This window comes from Serinus canaria, chromosome 12 (genome assembly GCF_022539315.1).
Source record: "Serinus canaria isolate serCan28SL12 chromosome 12, serCan2020, whole genome shotgun sequence".
Lineage (NCBI taxonomy): Eukaryota > Metazoa > Chordata > Aves > Passeriformes > Fringillidae > Serinus > Serinus canaria.
The window spans coordinates 12,611,030-12,629,584 of NC_066326.1; the positions used below are offsets into that span (position 1 = coordinate 12,611,030).

The 18,555-nt window shown below is 37.2% G+C and overlaps 1 protein-coding gene across 1 annotated transcript in view; it reads left to right on the forward strand.

Moving 5' to 3' along the window:
* ERC2 (ELKS/RAB6-interacting/CAST family member 2) overlaps positions 1–18,555 on the forward strand; it is a 275,802-nt gene that overhangs the window by 192,034 nt on the left and 65,213 nt on the right. The window contains 1 exon segment of the mRNA XM_050979490.1: positions 8,954–9,114. Within this exon segment, the coding sequence (XP_050835447.1) occupies positions 8,954–9,114 (161 nt within the window).

Consider the following 18,555-nt stretch of genomic DNA (forward strand, 5'->3'; position numbering starts at 1 on the left):
TTTGTGTTCTTTGTAGATGAGGCAAAGTTTTAAGTGGCAGTTCTTTTTCTTTACTGGGGTATAGTCACTGAAATTGGTTTTGATTTAGTAATAGTCAGACTGTGGCTTGGAAAAATGCAAGTTCTATACTTCAGCATCTTTGTTTTTCCCAAAAATGTGAACTACTGCTCTGTTTTCCCAAAGAGATGGAGATGAACTTTCCAGCAGCTAACCTGTATTGTTCTGAAGTCTTTTGCTTCATTTTCCTTCCAGTAGTTATTGAGAAAAAATGTTCAGTTTTGGAAGGTTGGTATTTCTTGGGCTATCTTCCCATACTTGTCAGTGTTCTCTCCCCCACCTGATTTTCTTCTCCCACCACTGTAAAAGCCATTCTTACAGAGAATCTTTTCTGCATAATGCATGTGTGTAGAATTGTGCACAATCTGTCTCTCTGCACCTTTGCAGCATTGTGTGCCTGTGCAGTTGTGTGTAAGGACCTGAGCAATTGCTGCACAGTTTCCTCCTGAGCTGGAGTGGCTGCAGCACTGTGGAGGCATTGAAGGGCTCTGTTCCTGCCCTTGGCTTTTGCCAAATGCTGGCAGTGCTGCTTCCAGAGGCATCTAAGCCTGTGCCACCACCTCCCATCTGGCTTCCTTCTCACACAAGTTCTGTTTCCTGGGGCTGTTGTTGAATTCAGCTCAGCATCCTCCCCTCGAGCCCTGCTTCTCCCACCCACAGGGAATTTCTCTCTCCCATGTTGGTTGAGGGAGGCACTGTGGTCTGGGACTGATGTACTCATTGAGATTATTCCTGTGCAGTAGCTGTGGAGATAGTTTCATGGACAGGGTGCTACAGTTTGAGCAAGATTTCTCTTTAGTGCTCTGAAAATTTGACATGCTGATTGTGAACTGCCTTCATGGAGGAATTCCTGTTGACAAATTCTGGGTTGATGTTTTTGCTCCATCGTGATCATTCCTGGCTTATCATGTGTTAATAATGGAGTCCAGTTGTCAGACATTTTGTTGTCCCCTCAGGCCTCCCTGACTGTCCCATGGGCTGCCCTCCCCTGGACAGCCTCATAAGCACTTCAGTTCTGTTCCTATTGACTGGTCTCTTCCTGAAGTCACTCTCCAAAGCTGTTTTTAATTGCTTAATTTTTAATATTGTATTACCCTTTGAGTAAACTTGTGTTGCTTGTGTTCTTTCTCTATCTGAAAAAATTAAATTAGTCAACTGTTTGTAGTTCTGCTCCATGTGTTCTCCAGTACTTTCCCTATTGCTCTGAATACATTTGGCTCAGGTTGTAACTATCAATTGATATACCAAGTATTAAAATTTTTCTTATTAACAATTATCTGTAACTGGGTGTGCCAGAGCTAAAACTTGGCTCTTTCATGACAGACATACCTGACTTTTCTGAAAGTTATTGGTGTAGTTGATGTTGCACTATAAACAATAGGAGATAATTTTATTTTTTAAGGAGATAGCATGTACATGCCACTGACTTCTTTATGTATGCAAAGCCAATAAAATGTTACATGAATAATTTTATAGCAAAAATGTCATAGGATTAAGTAAACAGGGCAATATTATCTGTATTAAGAGAAAAGCATGTGTGTCATCATCTTTGGGCATTCAGAACTCACATGAACTTTTAAAGATGGAATGAAATTCTTATTGCTGCAGAAGCTATATCTTCCGGTCAGTTACATGAATATTTATATTGCTGCCTATTAATATTATTTATTAATAGTCATTGTGTCAAACCTTGTTAGGAAATTGTTTTTTTCTGAGATTTCTCACAGAAAATTATCCAAGTATTTTCATAAATAACATTTTCACTTTAATAAGTTTTACTTGCTGTTTCACAATATGTAAGCACAATTCAGGGCGTAGAAAACCTTTTACATCAAGTATGTGTTTGCAGTAAGACTTTACACAGCATGTGAATCCCTGCTGTGTTTGGATACATTCTAAGGAAGCATTTCTAACTCTAATAATATACTGGGATTATGGATTAAAAGCTGTGGGGAAATAGCTTTTGTGCACTGTAACCTAACAAGCGTGCTACGAATCAACTTTTTGGCAAGAAAACTCCCAATTTGCCCTCTCTCCCAGAAGTTGACCTGGTGGATGAAATAGTAGATGTGTGCATGATTCTAGGCATGCCTTCTCCAAAGATCAACATTTGTACACACTTTAGTCACTTTTATACGCAGTGCTATTGACATTAACCAGGGAGGCCACTCTGACAGTGCTGGGCTCTAACACCAGCTCAAGAGTTGCTCTGCCCTGCTTGCATGGTTTATCTGAAAGGACTCAACACCAAAATCACACAGCCTAATTGTTTTCAGCCCAGAAGGGTTCTCTTCCAGAGACAATATCCTATAGGACAATTGAGTGTCCTCCTGAAATCAACATGCGTTCAGTAGTCAACTCAATTGACTTTACTTTTATTCTTCTGAAAACATTAGATTGAGCTCTGTAATTTATCAGTGGATTATATCAAATTTGCTTTCACTTTCACAGCTCTAAAACACTTTTCATGCTACCTTTGTAATTAGGTTTGGTCGGTATCAAGCAAGTGTAAGAGCAGAACTAAGGCTACCAGCTGACTAAAAAGATCATAGACTTGCTCAGATGAAGCTCAGTGGAAACAGGGAGAAAATCAACAAGGCATATCAGTGAAATAACTAATTTTTGAAGTAAAAGCAAAAATGAAAGGGTGCTTTTTTTTTTCCTTCTCTTTAAAAATGGACTTGCGCAGTTTCTCAGGTGCTTGGTCTTGTTTCCATCACGGTGCATGTCTGGGTGAATGAGTTGAATTGGGGCCAAGAGTGAATTAGAATTAGGCCTTGTCAGCATGAAATTTGCCTTGGAAAAAGAGCTTTTTTTTTGTCTGATTCTTGCATGTAGCCTTGAAATATCAGAATATGATGTTATTTACTTCATCATATGTATAAGTGTTTTGCTGTTGATGAAGGAGCTTCTGTTTGGGACAAAACATTCTAGTTGCATCTGAGAGTAGTACTCTGTTCTCTTGCCCATCCTTTTCAGTTTTCCTGAGGGTCACAGCCACGTTTTGTCAGTGGGGTGTTGTACAGTGTATTTTATCTGAAGCTAAGTGAGAATACTTTAACTGGGGGCCAGTTATGTTCTGCAAGATGAAGTGTTTAAATAGATGACACTATTCCTGGGACAGCAGGGGAAGCATCCTTTTCCTTTGTGCTTGAGAATAGCTTTTGTTTTCATTTAAGGGCATGACCCTAGAGCACAGAAGTTACCATTATTTAGATCATAATTTTGTTTGATTTAATAAAAAAAGTGTTGCTTTTAGTTGTTGGTTTGGTTTTTTGAACTGATTCAAAAATTCACTCTATTTAAGTGTTTATTATTAGTATTTTCCAAAATTATTTAATTATGTTTTTCAGTTATAGGTGAAATCACTATATTAATTGGAAAACCAAATCTCAGGTAATGAATCAAAGAATTCAAAATAGTATTTTGAATTGTACATTCAAACTGTACATTTCAAAATAATTCTATGTACAGATGGACATATGCCTCTGTCATAACACTGTGCTTGTATGAATTAACATGGCTGGTAACCACCATGTGATAGCCAGCATGGTAACAGGAAGGAAAGTAAAGAAGCTTCTCTCCCTGCCTGTGCTCCCTGCAGGTCTGGAAGGGAAATATGTGCCCCCTCTATGCTGTCTCTTCTTTATCTGAATGGAACAAAACCTTGGGTGTTCTTAACATAGCTTTTAGCAGGAGGATTCAAATGCTTGAAATCCTACTTTTAGTAATGAAGTAATCTCAGCGAGGTTTTCATGTCAAATTCTGCAGCATGGCATCCTATTTGAGAATTGTGCTGTTGTGTTCCTAAGGACATGGCCCTGCTCTGGGGACTGCTGCTGCAGTGCTTCTGGTGCTTGGTGTTGGACTGCCACTGCATTGCTGGCTGATGTCACTGGGCCCTACGTGTCTAGTCTTTTATGAGTTGGAAAACCAACCTGGAATTTATAAATACTGCTTAATATTCTGTCAAATCCTTCCCTTATTATGTTTATTTTAAAGCTTTTATGCATTCTACAGTATGGTTACTTTTTTCTTCTCTGACAATTTCCAAGGTTGTGAGACACAGCATGTGTCTAATTTCTTTGTTTGGCAAGGCTCAGGAGCATCAGCCTCCAGAACTGTCCTGGTTTTGTTAGACCTGTTTCCTGGCTATAAGAACTGTGATGGAAGTCAGAGGTGAGGGATTTGTCTATGGATGACAAATGGGATGGGAAGAGAGTGGGGGTGGGGGGTGACAAAGAGATTATTTCCATGTCTTGCAAAGCTCAGGATGACACTTTGCTATGTCTGTTTGCTTTTGGGAAAAACATCTTTGTAATGAAACTGTTGAGGCAGTTGCCTGCTGGGGAAATTTGTATTAAAACCGGAAAGGAGCAAGGTATTTACAAACCATCCTGCAGGACAGCACTGGCAGTTTTAAAAGCAGTAGGTCAACATGACAGGTGCAGGCCCTCCTGTAGGTGTATAATTAAATTAGCCATGAGATAAAGTGGTTTCCTGCATGGTCAGCAGCTGCTGGCACAGCATCCTGGCATGCCTGGCACTCACGGTCGCTGTGCGAGGCATGGGCAAAGGCTGAGGTCTCCAGCCTAGCAGTCAACAGAGCTGGTAGGTGGATATTTGGTGTGTACAAGTTCCAGCTTTTATCTGTTTTCCCTCATTTCTGTGAATGTATTTTCTATGCCCTCTTAGGCCACTGACTGAATAAATTTGTAGGAAAGCCACAAAGAGAAAGTTTGAGGATTATAGTATTTCCATTTTTACAATCTCATGCTTAATCTAAGGGGAAAACCCCCAAATATTATTTTTATTAAATTAATCTTCACAGAGCTGGAGATAACTGAAATTTATGTAGTGTGTAACTTGGTGTAGAGAAAAAAAGGCATTTCCTTAGGAAATGGAAAAAAAAACAAACCCCTTTCAAAACAACTGGATGGATTCTTACACTGAATGACTTGTTATCAATATGCATCCAGCTTTATTGAATGAATGTAATTGCTTGTTAAACTTTAAAAAAAAGTAATGTTTAATGTTTTAATATTAAAGTATAAGAGTCTCTAAATAGATGGATTTCTTTATTTCCTTTTACTATGTAAAATTCATAAATGATCTGTGTGCTAAAGCAAGAATAGGTTTTAAAATAAAATAGGTATGAAATTCCTGTATAGCTACTGATACTTGAAAAAGTCAGGTAAATCCAAAACTCTAGTATTTATCACCAATATTGTTGCCAAAATGAAGTGCCAACCCTTTAAAGGTAGTAGTACTAACCATACTAACCTTGATTGCTGGAATGTTGCCAGCTCTTCGTCATCCTGCAGAAATACATTATACTTGAACAGAGAAAACATGCAATTGTCCCTCCCCCTCTTCATTCCCACAAACTGGAGCAGTATTATGTTAGCCTGAGCTGTACTGAGCCGAATCCAATCTGGAATTAAGAATGCTCCAGGGCATTTTTAATAAACTGTCATTCATTTGAACTCTAACCTCCTTTAATTTGCAGAATCTGGTAGCACAGATGTATTCTTCAGCCACATTCATTTTTTTCTTTTCTTATCTTGGTGTGAAACACTGCTGATAGCACTTAAAAATGTGAAGTTGCAGAACAAGTAGAAAGTGTTCACTGAAAATAGACTCAAAACTAAGAAACAATCACTGTAGTTTGGTTTGCTGGGTTTCTGCCATTCTGAAATGCAAACTTAATTCTAGTGCAGATTTTAATAAAATCCTCAAAGTGTCAAGGTCAGTTAAGCTCTTTCTGAAAGTCCAAAAAAAAAAAAGGCTTTAATTACAAAATGCAAAGGATAAAGTGAGGCCATTGTCTTGCAAAAGGGAAGAAAACCCAGCTAATAACATATTCAGGGCATAGAATATTCCTGAGCTAAGTGCATTCACTGAGGTTCTTGCCATAAATTCTTTCAAAAATTGTATTCCTGGGAATTCAAAACATGCAGGGTTTGTGATTAGGAGCATTTACACTGAGGAACAGGGCTGGGAAAAGGGAGCAGCTTCCAGGTGGGAACTGCCCCCAGTGCCTCTGCCCCTGCCAGGTGGTGCTGCTGGGCTGGGGCAGGGGTTGCCCAGAACCAAAATTTTCATCATTTTCATTAATACTGCCCTCAGTGGTTAAAGTTAATTTTCCATTGTAACACATCTGCTGCAGCTATATAATTAGTATGGTGAGAGGATTGTTTGTGCAACTTCAACATTCACATGTTTACATTTGACAGGAGTTGATTTAAAAAAAAAAATCAGTTTCTTGTGCACATGCCTGCCAGTTGAATTTGGCTGTAGGTGTTGGTAGGACAGTTAACTAGGAAAACATGCAGGCATGAACTTGGGTCATATTTGAAAAATGAAGGAAGAACTTGCTGGCAAATACTGTGTTGAAAGTGTAAATGCAAGTAAAACTTTCAAGTCAACATGTGTTAACGATTTGTGGTTTGAAAAAGTTTTCAGATTTAAGTTTTGGAAGTTTTTTCCCCTTCTATTTTAAACTTTGATCTCTTTTGTCTGGCAATGTAAGAGTATGTTACTAATAGACATTAACAAATCCACAGCTTTGTTTTCCACAAGTCTTTAATTCTCTTAAATGTTTTGAAATGTAAAATATGTGATTTATGTGATATGAACTTGGGTGAGGATTCAGTCAATCATCAGGTTGGGTACCAAATTGAGAACATGGAAAGGGAGCACAATGATACTAAAAATATGGAAGTTCAAGAATTCTACTTTTTTACATTCTCATTTGCCCAACAAATCTGCAAGTGGGGAGTGTCTTGGTGTTTAAAGATACTGTCTCACAGCTGGAGGCTGTATGAATTAATGACTTTGCTGTTCTGATTCTTACTACAGTTTCCATTAAGCTGTGTTGCCTGGAATTAAGTGATAGAGTGGATGCTCAGCAGAAACTAGATGCAGTTTTTGAGAGGTACAAGAAAAAGCCTAACAAAAAACCCAGAAAACAGTTAGAAATATCCTGTGTTTTAGCAGTTGAGTCTTGTCGTTGTTGGAGACAGCATGGGTTTATGTTCTTGCTCTAAAGCAGAAGATAAAGTACCTAGTGTTATATTAGAAATTCAATCTGTTTTTAAAGAAATATGCTCTCTTCCCTTCTGGCCTGTTAATTCTTTTTTTCGTGGGATTTAAGTGCAAATGCAGCTTTTTTTATTCCTCTATTTCCCTCAAGTTTCTGTTCTCTGCTGCTTCTAGGAACGTTCACTAGACAGTCATTTTACAAAGGTGTCTCAAGTCATCATGTTTCTTCTTGCTTTCTTCGGTGGAATCTTGCATCTGCAGCCACTCCTGAGTTGCACTCCTTGCTATTTCATTGACATCACCGTTACAGTGCTTTTGCTTTCTGAGTGGAAGGTTGAAGATCAGTAGTTTCAATTCTGTTGGTAATTCTGATCTGCATTCATGACATAGAGCTTATGGTCTGCAGGGTATCAGACAGGTTCTAATATTTCTTTGATCTGATCAGAGTGTTTGTGAGGATGCTGTGGAAGGAGTAAGTAATCAGTGTGCCAATGGTAAACAGGCTGTGAGTCCTCATTATAATTGATGACAACTCTATTATTTATTTGTATTATTTATGGAACTTTTTATATAGAAGCTCATCTATATTGGAATTGAAACAAAAATGCCTTATAAGCACTGAGTGCCTGCTAGGAAACTTTAGAAAACAAGAGTTAAGCATGAGCTTGCGAGAAGTAGCCACACTGATAATATGGGCACTGTGGAATTTGGTCAGACTTCTCAATCCACAGCAAAATTAAACTCCTTCCAATGCTTTGCATAACATGGATGAATGGAATATATCCTCTTTCCCATTTTTTTTCATTTAGAGGTTCTTCCTGAAGTGTTTTCTAGTTTATAAAATAATAATATTTGGAAAAGGAGGTGAGAAAGAACATACAGGAAATAGGACATTAATGATTCAAATCATTATGTGTCACTAAAAAAAACAAACCCTATTTCACTTAAGGTAAACTGTATCATTTGAAGAGGGGGAAATCCCACTGTCATACTGGTTATTGGAGGCCATTCATGGAAAATGCTTCACCCCACAAGTAAAGCTTCTGCTGCCGGACAGATGTCATGTTATTATCTCCATTCTTTAAGTTTCTCAATGACATTTCTCCACCCTGAGGACAAAAAGGGATCACCACAACTTTCCTGCACTTCATGCTTCAGAGTTTCTCACAGATATCAGGAGGAAAATAACCTCTTATTAGAGCAGTCACAGACCTTTTAAGTTCAGGATGATAGAATAATTTGATTAGAAGGGACCACTAGAGGCAATGCACTGTAAATCTGTACTCAAAGCAGAAATAACTTCAAAGTTGGATCAGATTCTCCAAGCTTCATTCAGTCCAAGTCTTAAAATACTCAAGGACTGGAGAGTTTACAGCTTCCCTGGGCAACCTGTTTTGCAAAGGTGTGAATTCTTCATGAAAAATGTTGGGTTTTCATTAACACTTTTATATCAAAACATGCATCCAGAGCTGCATTTAAAATTTCTGAAATAACTTCTATGATGGGTTACCACCACCCTGAATTTAAATAATAAAAATTGTGCAGGACATATTTATAAATTGTATCTGTGTGTGGCAGCAGCCCAGGTTAAATAGGTTTCTGGTGTTAACTCTGTTTTGTATAAATATTGTTTATTGCTAATGGATTCCTGGAAACTTTGAGTGTTTTTTTTTGGTTTTGAAACACTACTGTCAGTTTTTAAAACAGTTATGATAGAAAACTATTTGAGCAGCCATTTACAGAAAATGATTCCTTTAGTGTGTTCCCCTTCCCCCCATGTATTTATATGAATTTAGTATTTTCTTGTTGTAAAGAATATGGAGTTGAAAATGTCCAATGTCCTCTCTCTCAGGTAGAAGAGCTGATGAATGCACTGGAGAAGACCAGACAAGAATTAGATTCTACCAAAGCCCGTCTTGCCTCAACACAGCAGTCTTTGGCTGAAAAAGAAGCACATCTGGCTAACCTGAGAATAGAGAGAAGGAAACAGCTTGAAGAAATTCTAGAAATGAAGTAAGTACCTTGATTTCTCTAATTTCTAGGAAAAAAAGAAAGAAAATAACTGATTTTGCCATAGGAGAAAGTTTTGATGGGTTTATTTTGGTGTTATTTTTTGTTTTTTCTCTGCATATATTTGTTTCAGCCTAAGGACTTGTAATAGTTTTAAGACACTTAAATTCCTTTAAAAGCACAGAAGTGCTAAAGTCTTAATTTTAGAAGTGCTCAGAATTTTTTGTAAGTTGTCCTTTCTTGCATGCAAGTAAAAGTATCAGTACTATGTAACTTCTATGAGAAACTGAAAATCTAAAGCCCCATCTCAGTAGGAATGCAATGCAGGAATCTCTGCCAGTGTCACATGCAAGGGAAGGGAGTTATTAACTTTCTATTGATGGTGCAAAGCACATTGCTTTGAATTGGTTAAAAACACCTCCAAACTAACAAGGAATTTATGCATACACTTTACCACTGTGTATGTGTTCAGAATGAAAAAGGAAGAGAGACATTTAATTTAAAGCTAACTTCCTCCATGCAAAGAAAAATAAGTATCTATAATTATGGGACATTAAAGCTCTGAAATGATCTTTTAAATTGGCAGAATGGGTGAACCTGCTATGACTTGGCTAGGCTGATAATTATGTTGTTAAGATTCAACAGAGAAACATCACAGGTGTAATTTTGAAACAGTTTTTTTGAGGGAGGAAGCCATGTATAACTTCAGGTCAATTTTTACAGTTACCCTTGATTTTAAAGGAAGGGAAATAATCAGAAAAAATGGTTTTCTTAATGTTATTGTAAGTAAGGCAAAGTGGAAATGGAGTCTCATACTTAGCAGGGTTTTATAAATGTGGATTTTAGGAGTGTCTGCCAGGTAATACAGGTGCAGAAATACTGTCATGGAAGCACAAATGTTTCCAGGGATATCTAAAGATTTTCTGGTTTTGACTTTAGTGAGGTCTACATACAGAAAAATGGAATCATATTTGAATTAGAATACTCTGGGACATTATATTTTATAATAAAAACATTGTAAAAGTTTTTTAAAATATTAAGATATATGTACATATTTATTGTCCCATCATAACTTAGATGCTCAGTGCCAGTTATCTATTTTCTATATAGTGCTTTGGTCTGTTTCTTCAAGTGCCTTTTTTTTGTCCTAATCATAAGATTTTTTTATTTTTTAATCATAATTAACAATTGCTGAACAAAATAGAGAAAAATCTCTAATTCTGTTAATGTGAGTTTTTAAATTTAGTTCACAAAACAATCTGGAAAACAAGGTTGGCAAAAACTGGTGAGGTAGAACTTATTTTGACATTTTTTTTTATGAATGAAGGGCTGGGTGAGTGGTACTAGAAGTGAAAGACTCAGTAGCAAAGAGCCTAGTTTTTCTAAGGTAACTTACTAATCAGAAGCATTGACCAAAATTTCTATTTATTGTTTAAAAAATTCAATATCCAGTGTTTACAGTTTTTGGCTACAAGTTTCCAGTTAAATAGGCATGAAGTATGGTTTAATAACATTCATGATGATTTCCTAGGCTTATATTATGTTCAAGTTCCAATCATAACTCTGCATTCTTGGCCCATCTGGCTGTCATTGTCAAGATCCATCTTAATTTACTGGCCACAATCACTTGTCAGTTTTAGAAAACTTCTTCAACTGTCATTTCTTCTTCCTATATAAATTAGCTTATTTATGGAAGTTTAGAATAAAAATGGAGAGCAGCCTGGTCTTGTTCATATCTGGTTGGTCTTTTTGAACTGGAAAGAAGATAAGTACCCATTAAACGAAAGGCAGTTTGATAAAATAAATTCTTTCTTAACTTGATGCCAATTTGTGAAAAAACATAAGGTTTATTTTAAAGAATTTGCAAGTGTAAGTTTGGAGAAGGATTTGCAGTTGCATGTTAATTTCCAATTTTTTTAAAGTGTCTATTAAAAATATTACTATATTAGTTCTGGGGGAAATATTTTTGTTATGGTCCTATTATTTTAGCAGTGCACACATAACTCATACTGACATTAATGGAAGTTATGCATACATGTTAACAGTAAAATGCAGCATGTGTTCATATCCATCATTTTGTCTAATTGTCTTGTTGCTTTGTGCTCTTTGTATGTCTGAGCATAAAGCAAAAATCACTTTTTATTTTTGTACTTTATTTTGCACTTAATGCACTTTTTATTTTTTAGCAAATGATACTTAAAAAAAAAAATCTCTATTGCATAGTGTGACAAAAGCCATGGTAATGTATTTTTTAAGAAATGTATTTATCATCCATAGAAATATTTCAGTTGGCCTGAGCTTTAAATATGGTAGTTAGAAATATATCCTAATGCTGCTTTTTCCAGACATTGTTTTTATTTTCTGAGAGTCCACAAGTAGGAGCACAACCTCCTGAGAACTTCACAAGGCTTGACTAGAAAAGCTTATTCATTTTGTAACATGAAGAGCTTGAGGGTAGGAGAAGTTTCAGCACTCTGATGTGGTGGAGGTTTTTCAGATGTTTCAGAAATGCCATATTTGTGGAGCATACTTTCATGACCACAGTGCTTTCATACAGATCTCCTTTCCTATGTGGTGGTTCCTTCCAAAACTCATAAACCTGCTTGTAACAAAATTAGGTAGCTGTATAGATAGATAAATGAGTATTTATATAATATTAAACTTGCCCTATATATATATATGTATGTGAAATAAATGCCTGCCCTTATGGAAAGTGGGTTTTGCTCCATGGGACAGATCATCTTTTTAGAAATGGTCAAAATTATTTTCCCTTTGGAAGATATAATGTTTGACCTGGAGAGCCAAAAGTCATAAAAGAAATTCTAATGGCACATGGTGGAAAAGATATAAAAATGATTGTCACTCTTTTTGCAAGTTCAAGTTTTAAACTATCTGCATTTTATTTTCCACTGCAGCCTCTAAAGGTAAAAGGGAAACACAAAACTCCAACACCCAAGCTCCCCCTTTGTTATCAAAAATAAGTCTTTTCTTGGTTGAAAATCTTTTAAGTTAACTTTCTGTGATGTTTACTCTATTTATTGTTTAAGTACAAGATTAGAGTATATTTCATTGTGGTTTTGCATTAGTTTGATGATCTTTCTATGGCTTAGTTACATGTGGCAAACACTGCACTGGGCCATGTGATTTATTTAAGAGACAGAACTTCATGTTTTGACCTGAAGATCTGACAAGTCTTAATTTTTGAGATTTAGTTGTTAATTACTGAGTGTTTCCTCTGTTAACTCAGCATACTCACTACTCTGAAGCTTTCTTGCCAAGAGTTTGAAAGGCAATTCTTGCCAAGAGTTTGAAAGGCAATTTCCTTGCCTTAAATAGAGTTCATGCCATCACCTGTGGGTATTGCTAAATCAGTTCTGTTGGAATTGACTTTGCCCTGAAATTCACTGCAAATTTCCAGAAGAAAATATATTTTCCCTTATGTGAAATAAATTGGATGGCTAGTAATGAAGCATTAAAGAGCTCTTAAGAAAAACTCAACTACTGGTTATTTTATTCAGTAACAAAAACAGAACATTACTGTGCTGTCCAAAAAATATACTTTAAATTAGATTTTGCAGTAAACTTTCTTACAGTAACAGTAAAAAATTAGCCATCCCTTCCTTTCAGTATGGTCACCATTTCTTTCACTGAAAATAATAAAAGGAAATTGCTTATCTTTGGTTTTCAATGGATTTACTCATTAAAAAGCACCTGTGTATAGTCAGGGATGAAATACTTGTGGGAAAAGGGGGATAAAATGCTTTTTCCACCAAGCATTCAGTGCCAGCAGCTGCCACTCTGTGCACAAGTGCTGAACACACAGTGCCCCTTGCCTGCTGGGTCAGTGGTTCAGCTGCTCTGCCAGAGAAAGAGAGGGCACTTGCATTTGCCACTAGATGCCAGTCTTGGGTGCAGGACCATGGTTTGGGTAGGAGCAGCTCCACGGGGTGAGGAGGCAGCTTGTCCTGCTGGGAGGAGAATGTGCTTTGTGCCCTTGTCTGTCACCAGGTCTGACTGGTGCCCTTCTGCCTTGTAGAGCAAGAGCTTCAGGCATGGAAAAGCACACAAATGGCTTCAAGTGGACTTGTCAGGATATTGCAGGGATGAAGAGGGTCTTTGAATGGGTTCTGGAAGTCAGGGGTCACAGCCTAAGGGAAAGACTGTGTAAAATATAAAACTAAAAGTCAAAATTTGTACAGGAGTCAAAATGCTTTATGAAGTACTAGTGGCAGAAGTATAAGAAAGTTTACCATTCATCTCGTTTTCTGCAGACATACCCCTTTTTTCCATCTATAAATTTTACTGAGCAGAAGTTGGGGATTTCACATCTGTGTAGCAGCTCAGCAGGAGTTTCAGCTCTGACAAGAGCCCTTGGATGTCCAGAGAATCTAGCTAGATGTGTTTCCAGCACCTGGACAAATCAGCTCATGTCCCTGCCTTACATTATCCGATTACTGTTTCCATCCATCACCATCTGAAACTGACACCTGGGGAGGGAACTCAACATGTTTGCCTTTATTTATGTCCTAATTGCTCAACTCTAAGAGGCTCTGACACCCACAGGAGAGTGGTTTCTTCCTCATTGCTGTGGGTACAGCAAGAGTGAAAAGGGCTTCTGAAATCTGTGTGAGTAGTAAATCCAGTACATCTGGAATGTTTCAGAGTAATTATGTATGCAATTCACCTGTTCAGGGCAAGCACAGGCCAGAGGCATGACACTCATTGACAGGGAAATCCCTGATGAAATTTCAGGGACTCTACTTGCATGTAGTCATGAAGTTAATTTCTTTTTTTGTTTTTAGGTGTTTCACTAAAAGGTGGGGACAGAGTTGCCTACTTTATGCTCCTTTTGAAATGCTGGTTTAGTCTAAAACCAGCCAGTACATACCTTGGGAAGAGTTCTGGGCTGAGTAGTGGCTACATGACATTAAATGAGTCTTTTTGAAGTTCAAACAAACACAACAAGGGTCAGATTTCTAATATTATTAATAAAGTATTATTTTGGAAGAAGATTTTTTTTTTCTACTTTTCCAGCTGTATTTCAGCTTATATATAGAGAAGGATATCTATGAAAATTTCTGTAATGTGAATTCTTTAACATATCTTTACTCAATAGGTTAGATAACAAAATGTGTATAAATAGCTGTAAAGTGCATAAATAGCCGTAAAGAAAAACTAATTTTCAGGAAGAAATGTACTGTTTTTTAATAATTTCATTAGAAAGATGATTTTGACTTGTTGTAGCTGTGATAATGTATACTATAAACATGTTCAGATAGCAAGTTGATTGTCTCAAAAATGATACCATTTCAAATACAGAACACTAGACTGTTTTTTTGCAACCTGTGGACTGCTTCAGTTTAATTGTGGGATTCATGCTGAGAGTGTAGAGAGTCATATCCCAAGTTAAATACAAACAAACCAGCAGGATGTTGATACAACTGTGACTTCCATAGGAAGTAGTTAGAATGGTAATGTGGTCTCCTAACTTGGGTGGAAAGTCTCTTGTGACTGTTTTTGCCCCACAGACCTGTAACACAGCATGCCTTGACTAACATTTTTGACACCAACTTGCAAATACCATAAAGATTAGAGAAGGCCAAATGAAGGCTTTGTTCTCTGGAACAGAAGCTTTCTTGACTAAAATGAAAAGATGTTTTTCTTTTGTAAACAACGAAGGGGCTCCAAGCAGTAAAATATTTCTCTCTGGGAGAATAGAATGAGTGAGCTGTTAACTTGTCACCAAGTTCCTGCTTATGTTCCTGTGTTCAGATTAAAGGATAGTATACTTTGATTTTATTGTCTAAGATTCAAAATGTTAGAAATTTCATCAGCATGGGAAACAAATTTATTTTCTTAATTTTGCTCATTTTAAGGTCATAATTTACTTTCAAAATAGCTTGTCACCTGCTGTTGAAGGTTAATAAGATCAGTTTAGGATTTCTACAAACTGTGATATGAGAGGCTGTGTTTTGCCTAATTTTATATGAATATTCAAGTAAAGGAAGTTGGATCCTCTCCCTATGTTTCTTGTCCCATTTAGGCAGTGGGAGGGGGCAGTAGCTAACTTTTCCAAGTGTTTCCAAGGAGACAATGTCTTCCTCTCTTTTATGGAAAGATAGCAGTGCTTATGTCACAGAGGCATTGTCTGAAGGCAAAGCAGGAGTTCAGACATATTCCAGACAACACATATTATGGTTGTAATAATTAAGCATTATTTTCTGAGCTAGAAAACAAGTCTGGCTTGTTTTCTTCATTTCATAAGGATTTTGTCTCTAGTTGTACAAGTGATCTTTCAGGTCCCTTTGATCCACATGATTTGAGGCACCTGCCAGGCAGAGAATTTGGTGGTCATTCCCAATCCATATCCTAGGAGTGCACTTTGATTTCCAGTTTTGTTGCCATTGTTCTTTACCCATTCTGGTACCTTGCTTCAATAGAAAATTAGCAGTCAGTGCTTCAGCAAACATTTAATATTACAAATTCTACAATACTGATCCAATTTTCCGAAATAAAGTATTTACAATACTTTTCTTTTGGTTTAGTGCTTTCCACACGACTTGAATGGTAAAGAGAGCAAGGGGATCCTGCAGCTGCTTTATGAGGGAAGTAATTGAAAGACTTCTGAGTCTGGGGAGGGTAAGGCAGGGGGGGGATATGTTTGAAGTTTGAAGACTCAGAAAGGAAGGCATAAACTCGGGGTGGAGTTTAGCCAGATCTCCCAGCATGAGGAGTATCAGGCACTTGCTGAAGTGAATAAGTGATTGATTTGAAGGGGAGAAGTTCTGCTTTGTGGCATGGTTGCTTGGTGACCTTCTGGAGTTTGCTTCCACAGAGACATCAACTGATCCCAAAAGGGGTTAAACAAATTCATAGACAAGAGCTGGCTCATTATGGACTTCTTTATACCCTATGGTTGTTCTTGACCTGTGTTCCTAAAATTTATTTTCTATCTGCAGTACCAGCTCTTTCGTCTCACATTGCTCACTTTCAGTGAAACACACATAGTGATAAGATGATTTCTAACCCATTTTAATTTTTAAGAATGGGTTATATTGAGTCCACTAACAGAATATGGAAAAAATCAATGGCCACACTTTGAATGGCCTTTTGTGTCTTCTGTTGCCGTATAGCGGATAAGTGGATTTACAAGATGATGTAAGTGACAAAATGATTGGTTTAAAGTGCAGGTTATAAGTGAGATATGACAGTTACATGACATTCTCTAGTGATTTAACCACTTAGAAGACAGGCAGGATTAACAGTGTTTCAGGTTTACAGGTGTTTCAAACTGCTTGAAGGATGTGGAGCTGCAGAGTATTCTAGCCTTCTCTAATGTGAATGGAAATGTGAAGAAACAATTGCAGTTGAAAATCATTACCTTTGCTTCTCCCATTTTATTTTTCCTTTTTAATTGGTCTCTTTAAATTAAAATGCTTTTCTGTTGTTTTATGTTTAAGTATGTTGGGGGTTAAAATTTTTTAAGGCAGCTTGTTATTTCTATCTGAATTTAAATTACTGGGCCATTTAGCAATCATCTAGATAAAGAAGAAAAAGTGACTATGCTATTTACTACGTATTAAACACTTTTTGTCTGGTTTGTATTGCATTATTTCTTTATTTGCAATGCTAGAAACTCTAAGGAATAGAAAAGATGGTACCCTGCAATTAGTGATCTTGACAAAGCTGTGTATACTATGTTTTAAACTAACCTTAAAAATACTTTTCATAGGTAATACAATAATAATGGGAAAAATTATTAGATAGGATGGCATTTGTTTGGAAGTTCAGCTAGCATGGGAATGTAGAGGCCTCCACTTCTGATAATACACTCAAAAGAGCAAATGGCTCAAAAGTCAGAAAGGAAGGAGTAGGAGGCTGAAAGTAAAAAAAAAAAGAAAAAGTTAGGCTTCTGTTTCATGGATTTTTTTAAAGCTGACTGAATTACGCCCTTGTCTACTGAAACCTCCTTAGTGTAATTCCCATTGGCCTCTGTGACACCTAGGGCAGCACTGATCAACTGCAGGCTCCCACAGTCCTAACCTCGGCCAGCTCAGTATGATTCTAGCAGATGTTTCTGCATTTTAAGCCTCAAAATATGATGGGTCAGGGTTTTTGGGTTTTTTTTTCCTTTTTTTCCAGTGGCAAATCTTGCATACTTGAGATGCAGGCCATGCAATTCAATGATAGGAATTATGAGCTGAAGGTGTCCCCAGTGGGATAATGCTGAACTTAATGTAAACTCAGATCTTTCAAGATGGAGAAGCAAAGAAATTTTAAAGGTTTGGATCATTTAGACTAAACTGATGGATTATTCTTTAATATTATATAAAAAGGCAAAATAGAATATGTGCTTAGAAATGCATGTTTTCTGTTAGAAGGAAAAGGTCTTATAAGGTCAGAAGAGAACAGTCAGAAGCAATCCAACAGGAGCAGATCTCCTGTCAGCAGAAGGGAAAGGTTTGATTAGCTTTCTCTGCCTTCCCATTACTCCTAAGGTGCTGTGGAATAAATCCACTGCTACCTTCTTCCTGTGCTTCCTAAGTCCTCCTCATGGCCCCAGCAAAACAAGTACTTCTCTCTGTGCTGTGGAAAACCATCTAAATTCCCATTCCTTAGCTCCCTCTAGTTGTGTTCTCTTGTGTAGTATGTGCAAGGTGTGCTTGAAGTTTTGTGCTCTCTTGTCCAAGAGGATTCACTGATAGTTCTACTGATAGTTCTACTTGTTTTGTGCTTTGCAAGGTGTGAGCTCACAGGGCAGCCCTTCTGCCTTCAAGGCCATAAGTAACATTTACTCTTTTATTTAACATATATAGTGACACCTTTAAGAAAGACACATCTTAGAGGTCTGTACCTCTATGAAATGAGTAACAAAACCTTGAAATGAGTAACAAAATTTGCCTTTTGGAGGAGGAGGCACGTGTGTGGTGGTGTTTGTGCCCTCCCACTGAAGCGTGTCTGGATTACTGATTGTGACCCTGACCAGACTGATCCATCCTCTTTATTAACACAGTGCCAGGTATTATGGGTTCTCATCCATCATAACTGTAATAAACAAGATAATAATAAAAGCATGCGTGACATTATGACTGTCAACATTATCTGAACAATGTGAATACAGAAACATTGCAGGAAAAAGAGGATTTTTCAAATACAATTGGTAAAATATGACATAGCACCCAAAAATGTGCTAAAGCACTACCTTTTCAAGGAACAGCACCTCTCCTTTCAATGCTGTGTTGCTGTTTAGCAGAGGCCAACAGATCATAAATAATGTGATGACTGAAAATCAGGATGAGCTCATTTCAATTTTCTCTGTGAACAAAGCCGAGTCCACGTTGTTGTGCAGTGTATCAAGGTATCTCAGCAAAAAAACCTCCTATACAAGAAAGTCCATTATATAAGTCTGTGCTAAGTCCTATAGTTGAGCTGTTTTGTTCAGCA